Source organism: Anomaloglossus baeobatrachus, chromosome 1 (genome assembly GCF_048569485.1).
Source record: "Anomaloglossus baeobatrachus isolate aAnoBae1 chromosome 1, aAnoBae1.hap1, whole genome shotgun sequence".
NCBI classification, from domain to species: domain Eukaryota; kingdom Metazoa; phylum Chordata; class Amphibia; order Anura; family Aromobatidae; genus Anomaloglossus; species Anomaloglossus baeobatrachus.
Genome location: NC_134353.1, coordinates 184014607 through 184027910, shown reverse-complemented (window position 1 = coordinate 184027910; position 13304 = coordinate 184014607). Strand labels below are relative to the sequence as shown.

General features: G+C 39.7%; 1 protein-coding gene across 3 annotated transcripts in view; it reads left to right on the top strand.

The window, feature by feature from the left end:
- KLHL2 (kelch like family member 2) overlaps positions 1-13304 on the top strand; it is a 268283-nt gene that overhangs the window by 222502 nt on the left and 32477 nt on the right. The window contains exons 9-11 of one of the 3 annotated variants that reach the window (XM_075347344.1): positions 6686-6754; positions 8727-9094; positions 11404-12009. The exons of the other annotated variants lie outside the window; for them this stretch is intronic. Coding sequence (XP_075203459.1) covers positions 6686-6754; positions 8727-9094; positions 11404-11596 — 630 coding nt within the window. The 3' untranslated portion in view covers positions 11597-12009. Of the gene's footprint in view, positions 1-6685; positions 6755-8726; positions 9095-11403; positions 12010-13304 lie in introns of those variants that run through there. 3 annotated transcript variants of the gene reach the window in all.

Below are 13304 nucleotides of genomic sequence, written 5' to 3'. Positions count from 1 at the left end.
GCTCACCTCGGGGCGAGAAGCCATTCCGTGTGGGGGGCGGAGCCTGGGCGAGCGGGCAATCTGTGCGGGGGGAGGAGCCGAGGCGAGCGGCCAATCCGTGCGGGGGGAGGAGCCAAGGCGAGGCCAGCGGCCAATCCGCTGTTTGTCACCGTAAGGACACAATTTTGGAGCAAGACAGACAGACAGAATAAGGCAAATATATATATATATATATAGATAGATAGATTTAAAAAAAGACCTAGGTCCATCTAGTTCAACCTTCCTTCACCAGTTCTACATTTTGTCATTTATAACCGACAATGTTGTGTGTACTGAGGAAATCACCGAGCCCTTTTTAAAAGCTGTTATAGTATCTGCCATTACTACCTCTTGTGGTAGGGCATTCCACAGTCTGACTGCTCTAACTGTAAAGAACCCTTTCCTATTTAGCTGCCAGAATCGCTTTTCTTCCACTCGCAGTGAATGACCCTTAGTATTGTTTTTGGAAGGAATAAGTCATGTGCCAGTACTTTATGAGATCACCTCTGAGATGTTTTTTTTTTCCTAAGCTAAACAGATCTAACTTTTTCAACCTCTCATCATATGGGAGGCCTTCCATTCCTTTTACAATTTCTGGCAAAAATTATGGAATCTCCTGGCTCTGAGGATGTTCATTCAGTTGTTTACTTTTGTTTAAAAAAAAAAAAAGCAGATCACTGACATGGCACAAAACTAAAATCCTTTCAAATGGCAACTGTCTGACTTTAAGAACCACTTAAAAAATCATGTAAACATAATGTGCTAGCCAGTAACTGTTACTTTTCAAGACCAAACAAGGAGAAAAATTATGGAATCACTCAATTTTGAGGTAAAAATAATAGAATCGCCCTGTAAATTTTCATTCCCAAAACTAACATCTGCATCAAATAAGATCTGCTCGTTAGACTGCATCTAAAAAGGAGCAATCACACCTTGGAGAGCTGTTGCACCAAGTGGACTGACATGAATCATGGCTCCAACCCGAGAGATGTCAATTTGAAACAAAGGAGAGGATTATCAACCTCTTAAGAGGGTAAATCATCAGGCACTTTTCTTATCCCATCAATTGAAAGGATGTTTGGGGATGATGAAATAATTTATCAAGATGATGAGTGACCAACAGTACTCTTCATCAATCTGGCTCCAGCTTTCTCTGATTGCTGTTGCCAGATCAGCTTTGCAGGTTGGAGCCTTGTCAAGAACCATTTTCATCAACTTCCACGAAAGATTTTCAATTTGATTGAGATCCGGACAATTTGCAGGCCATGTCATTGACCTTATGTGTCTTCTTTCAAGGAATGATTTCACCGTTTTTGCTCTATGGCAGGATGCATTATCATCTTGATAAATGATTTCATCATCCCCAAACAACATTTCAATTGATGGGATAAGAAAAATGTCCAAAATTTCAATGTAAACTTGGGCATTTATTGAAGATGTAATGACCGCTATCCCCCCAGCGTCTTTACCTGACATGCAGCCCCATCTCATCAATGACTGTGTAAATTGACATGTTCTCTTCAGGCAGTCATCTTTTTATTGTTTAGATTTTCTGTATGTAAATCCCATTTCCTTTAGGCGGTTTCTTACAGTTTGGTCACAGACATTGACTCCAGTTTCCTCCCATTCGTTCCTCGTTTGTTTTGTTGTGCATTTCCTGTTTTGGAGACATATTGCTTTAAGTTTCCTGTCTTGATGCTTTGAGATCTTCCTTGGTCTACCAGTATGTTTGCCTTTTAACAACCTTCCCATGTTGTTTGTATTTGGTCCAGATTGTAGACACAGCTGTGAACAATCAACATATTTTGCAACATTGCGTGATGGTTTACCCTCTTTTAAGAGTTTGATAATCCTCTCCTTTTGTTTCAATTGACATCTCTCATGGTGGAGCCATAATTCATGTCAGTCCACTTGGTGCAACGGCTCTCAAAGGTGTGATCACTCCTTTTTAGATGCAGACTAACGAGCAGATCTTATTTGATGCAGGTGTTAGTTTTGGGAATTAAAATTTACAGGGTAATTCCATAATTTTTTTCCCCCAGTTTGGTATTGAAAAGTAAGTTACTGGCTAGCATCATGTTTTTCATGATTTTTTTTTTTTTTTAGTGTTTCTTAAAGCCTGAAAGTTGCCATTTGAAATTACTTTAGTTTTGTGCCATGTCTGTGATCTGCTTTTTTTTTTTTACACAAAAGTAAACAACTTAATGAACATCTTCAGCCTGCTAATTCCATAATTTTTGCCAGGGGTTGTAGTAGTCTAGTTACCTGCCTTTGAAGTGACTAACTTCTGAATATCCTTTTTTAAAATGTGGAGCCCAAAACTGGATCCCATATTCTAGATGTAGCCTTACAAGCGATTTGTAGAGGGGTAACAATACATTGGGATCATGGGATCTATTCTCTCTTTTTATGCACCCTAAAATCTTGTTTGCTTTAGCAGCTGCTGCTTGACATGGAGTGCTGTTGCTCAGCTTATTTGTAATCAGAATACCAAAGTCCTTCTCCTGTTCTATAGTCCCGAGTTTACTTCCATTTGTTTACGCAGCTATAGGATTACTCCGTCCTAGGTGCATTACTTTACATTTTTCAACATTAAATCTCATTTGCCAAGTGTCTGCCCAATTCTGACATCTTATCTAGATCGTTTTGTAATATTGTACTATTAAGGTCAGTTTTTAATATCCTACATAGTTTGGTGTCACCAGCAAAGACTGACACTTTACTATCAAACCCATCCACAAAGTCATTAAAAACAATCAGTTCTAGCACAGATCCCTGCGGCACCCTACTGCTGACTATAGCCCATTTAGAGAATGTACCATTTATGACTACTCTTTGATTCATATATTTTAGCCAATTCCTTACCCAGTTGCATATAGTTTCCCCTAGTCCCTGATGCTTGAGCTTTAGTATAAGGCTAATATGTATAATATTTATTATTATTATTACTACTACTACTACTACTACGTGGTATAGTATCAAATGCCTTTGCAAAGTCCAAATAAATCATATCAGCTCTTTTACCAATATCCAGATTAGCACTTACCTCCTCAAAGAACCCCAACGTGTTGGTTAGACACGATTTATCTTTCATTAATTCCTTCTGTCAGTTATTATATTTTCTGCAATATATTTTTGCATGTCATCCCTTTTAAATGCCCTCAAAAACTTTGCATACTACTGATGTCAGGCTTTCTGGACAGTAGTTTCCTGGATCCACCCTCTTAGCTTTCTTAAATATCGATACCACATCATCAATCCTCCAATCCTGAAGCACCACAATGTTAATGTTCATGATTATTGCTTACAGCCAATGAAAACCCAAAAGTCATTATCTCAGAAAATTAGAATAATTGTATCCAAGCATATTAATTGAAAGTTGAGTGGAATGTAGAAAGTTGAGTGTGGTAGGAAAAGGTTTGAAAGTAACCGGAATAACCGCAGCCTTGATAGGATTAAGAAAAGGCCAATTACAAATTTGGGGGATATTCACAAGGAGTGGACTGCTGCTGGAGTCAGTGCTTCAAGTGGCACCACACATAGACGTATCCAGGACATGCGCTACAACTGTTGCATTCCTTGTGTCAAGCCACTCATGGCCAATAGAAAACGCCAAAAGCGTCTTACCTGAGCCAAGAAGAAAAAGAATTGGAAATCAAGGTAGCAGAGTCTGGAGGAAGAGTGGAGAGGCCACAATCCAAGCTGCTTGAGGTCTAGTGTGAAGTTTGCACAATCAGTGGTGGTTTGGGGAGCCATGTCATCTGCTGGTGTAAGTCCACTGTGCTTTTATCAAGACCAAAGTCAGCGCAGCCGTCTGCCAGGAAATTTTAGAGCACTTCATGCTTCCCTCTGCCGACAAGCTTTTTGGAGATAGAAATTTCATTTTCCAGCAGGACTTGGCACCTGTCCACACTGCCAAAAAGTACCAATACCTGGTTTAATAACCACAGTATCACTGTGCTTGATTGGCCAGCAAACTCGCCTGACCTAAACCCTATAGAGAATCTATGAGGTATATTCAAGAAGAAGATGAGACACCAGAACCAACAATGCAGATGAGCTGAAGACTGCTATCAAAGCAACCTGGGCTTCCATAACACCTCAGCAGTGCCACAGGCTGATCGCCTCCATGCCACGCCGCATTGATGCAGTAATTCATGCAAAAGAAGCCCCAACCAAGTATTGAGTGCATTTACTGTACATACTTTTCAGTAGGCACCAACATTTTAAAATAATTTCTTCAGTTGGTCTTAAATAATATTCTAACTTTCTGAGATAATGACTTTTAGGTTTTCATTGGCTGTAAGCCATAATCATCAACATTATCATAAGTAAACTTGAAATAGATCACTCTGTGTTTAATCATTCTATATAATATATGCATTTCCCTTTTTGTATTGAATTACTGAACAAAATAACTTTTTAATTTTTTTTCAAATTTTTTGAGATGCACTTTGTTGCGAGTTCAGAAGCCCCTAATGCCTTTGTCTAGACATGAGACCCGGCTACGTTTTGATCTTTCATGCAATTTGAAGGATTTGAAAACAATGTGGTCCACATGTAATCACCTTCCCTAATTTTTCCTTCTATGTCACCATACTTTTTCAGTTCATAGCCTACCCAACATTGAGAATTCAATAAACATTTAAATGAGGAAACAATGTGGTAATTGATGATGGGTGCTATTTATTTTACTGACTTATATAGGGCCATTAATTCCACAGGACTTGACAAACATTATCACTGTCCCCATTGGGGCTCACAGTCTAAATTCCATGTCACTTTGTCTTTGGAGTGTGGGAGGAAACCACACACAGGGAAAACCTACAAACTCCCTGCAGATTTTCTTCTCAGTGGGATTTGAACCCAGGACCCCAGCGCACTAAAGCAACAGTGCCACCGTATGGTCTAGTCAGTAGACAGGCAGTTTGACTTTTATTACCAGTCAACTTCACTCTAAAAGTTTAATACCGGGTGTCGAAATAACTTGGAAGCACTTAATCAGAGCTGGCAAATACTTTGGATTCATATGTTCGGTGGACAAGGTGAGCTGAATGGTTTTTGTTTTTTTTTTGTTTGGTTTGTTTTGTTGTTTTCTCCTTTTTGTATATTTAAAAAAAAATGGGGAATAACCCGGTTTCACATTTTAGCGAAAACTCCTTTTGTCTCAACAATGGCATCATTGTCTTTACATACAACACTGCTCACTGACAGGTCAAATATGAGGGAGGACCCAGCCCACAAGGGCTTACAATATACAGAGAGCTAATAGGTGAGGGTAAAAGCCGCAGATATGGCAATGCGCCAGCAGGAGGGTCATTGCAGGTTGTAGACATCCTTGAGAAATGGGTTTTTAGATTGCGTCTGAACGTTTCAGAGGTTGGGAAAGACGATTTTGTGTAGCAGAGGAGAGTGAAGAGGGACATCTTGTGAGGACTGGAAATTGTGATGGGAAGTATTAGAGTAGGTGAGGATACATATTGGTCAAGAGTTGAAAACTCTGGTACAGAGTCCTCCTTGTATATTGTTTGTTATCTCGAACAACTTCCAGACCTTCCATAGACAATTTCCGGGTGATCCATGTTCACCTCGGCAGTCATGTTTTAAAACCTACCGTAACTGCTTAGTAGAGCAGCTAAACACTATACTGTTTTCCACAGTTACCGTAGTTAAAATCTGCCCCCCTCGCCTCTCTTCCAAAAAAATAAAAATGATTATATAAATCCCCAAAGCTCTTTTATGGCCTTTATGGGGGCACAAAATGTAAAATAAAAAGTAAATAAAAATAAAAAGCAGAAAAGATAAATACAAAACACAAACTTAGCTGCCAATCTATATCACTTTTACTAGCCCTGCCCACGGCGGAAAAAAATGTCTGATTATTAGTGATTGGTGAACACTAAAATGATTGAATGCTTGCTACTCTATTCACGCTGATCAGACACACTGTGCTCGATGCAAGTAACAAGGATTATGGAAAATCAATGATTGGCCTGTTTGTGTTTTTTTATTTTTGTTTTTTATTCTTTCTTTTGGTCACACTATAACAGAGAATGTTTTTGGTTTTTTTTTTATCCCCCGGGAGAGCCATTTAAAGACTGCGACTGGGCTCTCCCTGGGGTGCCTGCTCACATCAAGCAGCCTGTACGTTGTGGTCATTGTTTCATGGACAAAATATCTGAGCACCCACAATACTCGGCTGAGCTCAGCTAGTACCGAGCACCCTGATGCCTGATGGAGTAACAAGCCATGCCGAGCACGCACACCCTTCACTATTGATTTATTTAAAAATTGTTTTGGAAAGAGGAATACATTTTAAAATGTGTTTTTCAGTGCTCCTTTGTCGTTATAAAAAAATTTAAAAGTATGAAAGACAGACACTGATTTCCTTCCCCCCCCCCCCCACTGTTGTCACCCGATATCGGCAAAAAAATTAGTGAAAAATAACACACAGATTACATCCCACGTATCATGAAAATAATGCAACCATTATTTGACTGAACTGAAAAATTTTACAGCTACTGAGTGTTCACAAAATCTGAAATGGGAACGGAAGTTAATGGCCCGCTCTGGAAATGAGTATTTGTCACATTTACAGAGAATTAACATGTGTCTTAACCTGACAGTGTAAAAAAAAACACATTCTTTCATTATCATTTTATGTCAGTCTCCAACAGAAAGTTGCGAAAGTGACTCAAGCAGTGAGGAGGAACCGATAGACCCATGCAATGATGAGGTAAGGAATCCAGTCCAAGTTATTTTTGTCTTCTCATATTATAACCTAGAAGCTTTACTAGTTTATAAATGTATTATTTGTGTTTGTTATTTCATCTTGACCAGTCTCATCAATAACATTCAGATTTATATTTTTCTACTTAAGTTTTCCATCACTCAGTTTTTAGGCACATAGCAACTACCTGCCTATTTTTTTTATTTTATTTTAATGTATTTATTTTAGATGCCGAATTCAGAATTCTTGCCCATGTACTTTTACATGGATTTCTTGTTTTTAGTGGATTTCTTTTTAGCTTATTTGCATGGCTGCCGCAGACTTATTGACTGTCTACATTAGTGTCATGGACCACTGGTAGGCTGATGAAGAAAGCCACCTTCTTCTGTTGAGGTATCTGAATGCCCATGCCACTTTTTTTTATTTTTTATACTTATCAGCGAGAAGCTTAGTGGGCCCCTTTTTGAACTGTGTTTTTAAATCAGTGGGGTAAAAACTAACCTGGAAAAGATCAGTGTTGTAAATGCTTAGCGACAGCGATTACAGCTAAAGTATGACCCCACAGAGTACTCCATGCTCTTATAGAAATCCGACAATATGACTTGTTACTAGTGATGGGCGGACCTGAACTGTAAAAGTCTGGATCTCCGCGGGTTCAAAAGAACCCGTGCGCCAGCCCCGGAGTTCTCAGGGACGTCCAGGAAACGATCTGGGTCTGGTCACCTAGGGGCCATGAATTGGCTTTTTGCATATGCAGTGCTTTCCTTGCCCACCGGCAATCCCAGCATCTCTGGTTGGAGTCAGACAGCGCCTCCAGCCTGTGTGACAGCATGTCTGACTGCAACCAATCACAGGTGCTGTCTGCATCTAGATTGGTGTAAAGATAAATATATTGGCATGGGTTCCCCCATCTAATGATACCAGTACAGGTAAAGCATACTGCTACAGGCTGCAGCCCACAGCCGTGCACTTATCTTGGCTATGTATCAAAATTAGAGGGACCGCATGTGTTCCCCCCCCTCCCCCCATATAATTATTTAATTAATAGTTTTTGAAAAAAAGCGTACGGTTTCCAATTTTGATAACCAGCCATGATATGACGACAGCTGGGAGTAGGTATTCTCAGGCTAGGGAGACCCATGCTTATTGGGCCACCCCAGACTAAAAATAGCAGCTTGCACCCTCCCAAGATTTCATCTAATGGACAATCCTGGGCTTCTGCAGGCTGTTTTTTTTTTTTTTTTTTTTGGCTGTAGAGACCCAATAAGCCTGGGTCTCCCCAGCTTAAGAATACCATCCCCCAGCTGTTGGGCTTTATCATGGCTGGTTATGTAAATTTGGGGGGACCGCATACTGTTTTTTTTTTAAAGAAATTATTTATTTTAATTTTTTTTTATTTAAAAAAAAAAAAAAAGTCGCATGCGGCCCCTCTTATATTGATATACAGCCAAGATAAACATATGGCTGGGGGGAGCAGCCCGTAGCTGTATGCTTTATCTGTGCTGGGTATCATAATAATATGCTTTATTTATTTTTATATCACGATAGTGACACGCACACATTGTCTATGATGGCAAGCTGTCAGACACTCTGTCATACAGGCTAAGGGCACGTCTGACTGCAACCAATCACAGACGGCAGGACTGCCGGTAGATGAGGGAAGCAGTGAATATGTATGAGGCTAATAAGTGACCCCCAGAAGAAGAGTGAGCGGCCCGGAAGCAGTTACAGCAGCTCAGGAGACTCTGTACGTATAGTACGCTTGCTTCATTTGTATTTTTCCTTTATTAATTTTTTGCCGGACCCCGATCATTAGCCGGAGTGTCCTGAGAACTTCGGCACCCAGATACTTTTCAAACCATGCGGATCCAAACTTTTACAGTCCGGATCTGCCTTTCGCTATCTGTAACATAACAGTAACTCATTTTAGAATGTACTTTGTGTTAACTAATATCTTTGGAGGTTTATGTATCTGCAGGAATTGCAGGAGCTTTTGGAACGGTTGCAATCTATGTCGATGGCTTCGTTTCCAGTTGGTGACCAGTGTTTCCAGGATGACCCAATGTTGGCTGAAGGCACAGGCAGACTTCCACAGCACGTTATGAATGATCGTAAAGGGCATACACAATGGTGCCAGTGTGCAAATTGCATCTCTCTGCCGACTAAAGAGGAATCTGTGTGTTGTCATGAGGTGGCCAACCTCATGAGATACATAAATAGGGAAGTCAAGTGTGTGACGCAAGAGGAAAGCTTCAGGGATGAATGTCTAGATGAAGTCTTACTGATTTCCCATATAAAATACAAATCAAAAATTTCAAAGAAGCAGTTCCTTACCGGAAGGGCAGAGTAAGTTTGTCTTCTGAGTATAATTTATTATATTTTAATTTAGCGTGCCCAGTTGGGAGGAGAGAAGAGAAATTGAGATGACGGTCTTTCAGCAGCGTTATCATGTATTGCCACAGTTAGAAAGAAACCCTCTCTCACCACTTTGTACAAAACAAGTGAGAAGTATTGGGCAGATATGAATAAGAGGAAAGAAACATCTGTGCCAGTGCATTTATTTAAAGGGTTATTCTCATACGAATGAATGGTACATGAAGCCAAGGCATGTCCAAGATGGTGCCTGACTTCTTTATAGCATATATTAATCAAGTCTTTGAAGAGTACATGTTTAGAATTGTGTTCCTTAGCAGAATAATATGCTGGTGGTTGAGAGTCCCAAAAATGTTTTCTTTGTGGGGACTGTGAAGCACCCTGAAAAGATATTCTTTGGAATGAGCACAAGCTGGCGATAGAGAAAGCCTTGTGGCTCACATGTTAGAGAAGCTGAAAAATTTGATGGGAAAAAAAGACTGGCATTATTTGTCCTGTCATCCATAGTTTATGAACAAGATGTTCATCAAGCCTATTGGACACGATGATCCACATGCATTTGTCCATGCAGTTTTTGTGGAGCTTGTGATAAAATAACTTTCACCTTCGAAATTAAAATGTTCCATAGTTTTGTCAGGTTTAACAGGACCGGTCACTTGCTAAAACAAAAACAAAGTTGCTTTAAATGTGTTTTTAAAAATATTTGAGCTTCATTGGATTATGCCGCCCTGTTCCATTTCACGTGGCGTCATTCCATTGTGGATATTCCTGTTTGTTGCTTTTGGCGGACAGCATGTAAAATTTCTGCTTGCAGCCTATCTCGGAGGAAATGACACCATGAAGTTGCCAGTTGGACTGTCGGCAGAAATTTTACATGCTGTGCACCAAAAGCAACAGATGGGAATATTTTTGCAATAGTGATGCAGCGCAAATTGGAAGAGAGCAGCAGAATCTGGATATATCAGATCTTTAAACAAGGTGTTTCAGCCAATATTATTGAGCAAGTTCCCGATTCGGTTTAGAAGTAGTAAAATTACCGTTAACTTACTCGTGGACTGCTGCTCCAGCTCTATTTGCCATTACTCCATGGTCTTTGTTGATACAGTTGTAGTACTCATGTCAAGACTGACTGCAGCGGTCAACATGCTTTAATCAGTGGACTCCGCAGTCTCTTCCTACTTTTTCTGGCCTCACCACTGAGTCCAGTGATTGGCTGCAGCGGTCACACACTATAGTCTCCATGTTACTGCTGCAACTAAGGCAAAGCTGTAGCAGCTGTCAGTCTGTAAAGCAAATTATTGTTAAACTCAGCAACTCTATTGAATATCAACATTTTTCAGTGGAAAAACCTTTTGGCATTATTTGTCAAGTGCTGCCATCCTCAAACGTTCTGCTGTAATGTTCACCTTCTGCTGTCACATGGGTTTGCAGGAACAACAGATGACACCATGTTTAGGACATTGTGCAAACTGTCAGGATTCTTCTTTATTGTCAGATCGAGGTGGCTGTCAATAAGACACTACATGCATCCACTTCTCTCCAAAAGAACATTGTGAGATGGAAATGAGAATTTAGTCTGTCTGTGGCTGTCTGCTCGATCTGGGAGTGCACTCTGCTGTCACATTGATAGACTGCAGAAATATTGCTGAAACTTAAAAACCTCATTAAGGGTACTTTACCACAATGAGTTTTTGGTGTTACAGAATTTCTGCACCAATTAGGTTACTTGCATTTTTTTTTTCTTGCGTTTGTGTTATTTTTAACATGTTTTTATTGTGATTTTTTCTTTTTGGTGTGTCATGCTTTAAATAATGCTTTTTTTTAATACTTCAGGAATATGGCTTTGATAAAACTTTGATACAATTGGGTGCAGATTACATGCATAGTTGATGCATTTCCGCTGCCCAAATGCAGTAAAAATGCATTTGTGTTTACCTGCAGATTTTTTGCGTCTAATGCAAGTCTATGGGGAAAATCTGCAGATAAAACTCAGCGTACCTGCAAGAGAAGTTGACACTGCATATTTGAAATTCACTCCGTGGGTCAGATTACACTGAGTAAAAAGGAACCACAGCGGGCAGGAGTTTTCTATAAATCCCATCCACTTTGCTGGAACTGTAAGACGCTGCGTTTTTGATCCTGGCAAAATATTCAGCGTTAAAAACTGATGTGGGAACGTAGCCTAATACATATTCATCAGACGTCCTTTCAGAGTTTGTGGATAAATTCCACACTGCACTTCAACTGTTTTTCTATTCTTTTTTTCTTTTCTTTTTCTATAGAGTCCTTCGCAGAGCAGCATATAGATCATTCCAATCCTGGGCTCACGGATTTCTTGGGCCCAAACGCAGAATCCCAATACCTGCATGTGTGGTCTGTTTGGTTAGGAGCACTTTCCCAGATCCACCAAGAAAACGGAATAGCTGTTTGGCTCCTTCAAAGTATTCAGCTGCATATATGGCTTACACCGGATAGCTGAAAACACACAAAACCTTTGTCCTGCCACATTAACTTTGCAACTTTAATTATTTCTCAAACCATCCAGATTTAATTTTGTATAAATTTCCTAAACATTTAAATTCATGATTGTGAGACCAATTGGCTTCTTTTTTTTTCTTTCATTTCAGAGAAGTATAACAAAATTAACTTGCAAGTGTGTGTAATAATGACCTTGTTTTGTTTTTTATTATTGGAAAGGTAAAGTTAGATAGATTTACGGGAGAAGCTTCAATACATTCATAGTGTGACATTTCCACGGGTCCATTTGTGACTTTATTAACATGAATTAAAAAATTGCAAATGTTGTTATATTTGTTGCTTTAGCCACTTGTAAACCACTATGTTTTCATGGTATGACCAAAAACTAAATAAAGCAAAAATGAAAATGTTCTTCTGTTTTCTGTATTTTTTTTTTTTTTGTCTAGCATTGAGGTCTTTTGGGAGCATTCGGTCATTTGCGTCTATCGAAAAAAAATTACTGGGTACAACAACACTAAATGACTTAAACGATTAGCCTAACCCTAACAAAGTGCTGAATACACTAACCCTAACCCTACAAAAGTGCTGAATACTCTAGCCCTAACCCTACAAAAGTGTTGAATACTTTAGCCCTAACCCTACAATAATGCTGAGTACTCTAACCCTAACCCTACAAAATGCTGAATACTCTAACACTAATCTCGTTAGATACGATTTGCCGAGATCGCACATAAGTCGTTTTGTGGCCGGCGCTACAAAAAACGACTTATGTGCGATCTCTGCAAATCGTATCTACGATCTGGCGTGTCACATTACTAACTAGATCGCTAGCGATATCGTTGTGTGTAAAGCAGCCTTAACCCTACAGAAGTGCTGTGTGCAAAGCGCGGAGGCACCTCTGTAACCCCACCATTGGACAGTCCTTTACAAATTGGAAAACGTGGTGTGGAGAGGAGAGATTTAATATTCCCTGTATAGTGGTGGTGGTATTGGTGGTATATATAAGTGTTTACGCCTTTTTTCCTGACACAGGACAGCAAAGAATGCATATATTTATGGAAATGCTTAGACATGGAATAGGTGTGGGATAATTAGAGGTATGAGGGTGCTAAGATTACCATGAATATTGTTTACTATTAATGATTTAAATAAACTTGTTTAAAATGAGATGTTTCAAATGATTAAAAAAAAAAAATATTTTATGTATTTTTTTCTTTTTCAATTTGTGTCAATGGATATCAAAACTTTCTGTGTCTGGCAAATAAAAACTATTTATAAGAAGGAAAGATTATGAGTAACAATATTGCAACTTTGTCAAACTTCGTTGATTAACTGTTAGTTTTCTTGGTATTTTGGCTTATAGTAGAGGGCTGGACATTGCAGTTGCATTGAATTACTTCTTTGTCTTAGGGATTTGTAGCACATTAAAGGTCCAGTCACACTAAGCTGGTAAGTTGCTAGGAGGTTGCTGGTGAGATGTCACACTGCGACGCTCCAGCGATCCCACCAGCAACCTGACCTGGCAGGGATCGCTGGAGCGTCGCTACACGGGTTGCTGGTGAGCTCACCAGCAACCAGTGACCAGCCCCCAGCGACGCACTGAAGCGATGCTGCACTTGGTAACTAAGGTAAATATCGGGTAACCAACCCGATATTTACCTTGGTTACCAGCGCACGCAGCTACACGTGCAGGGAGCCGCGCACA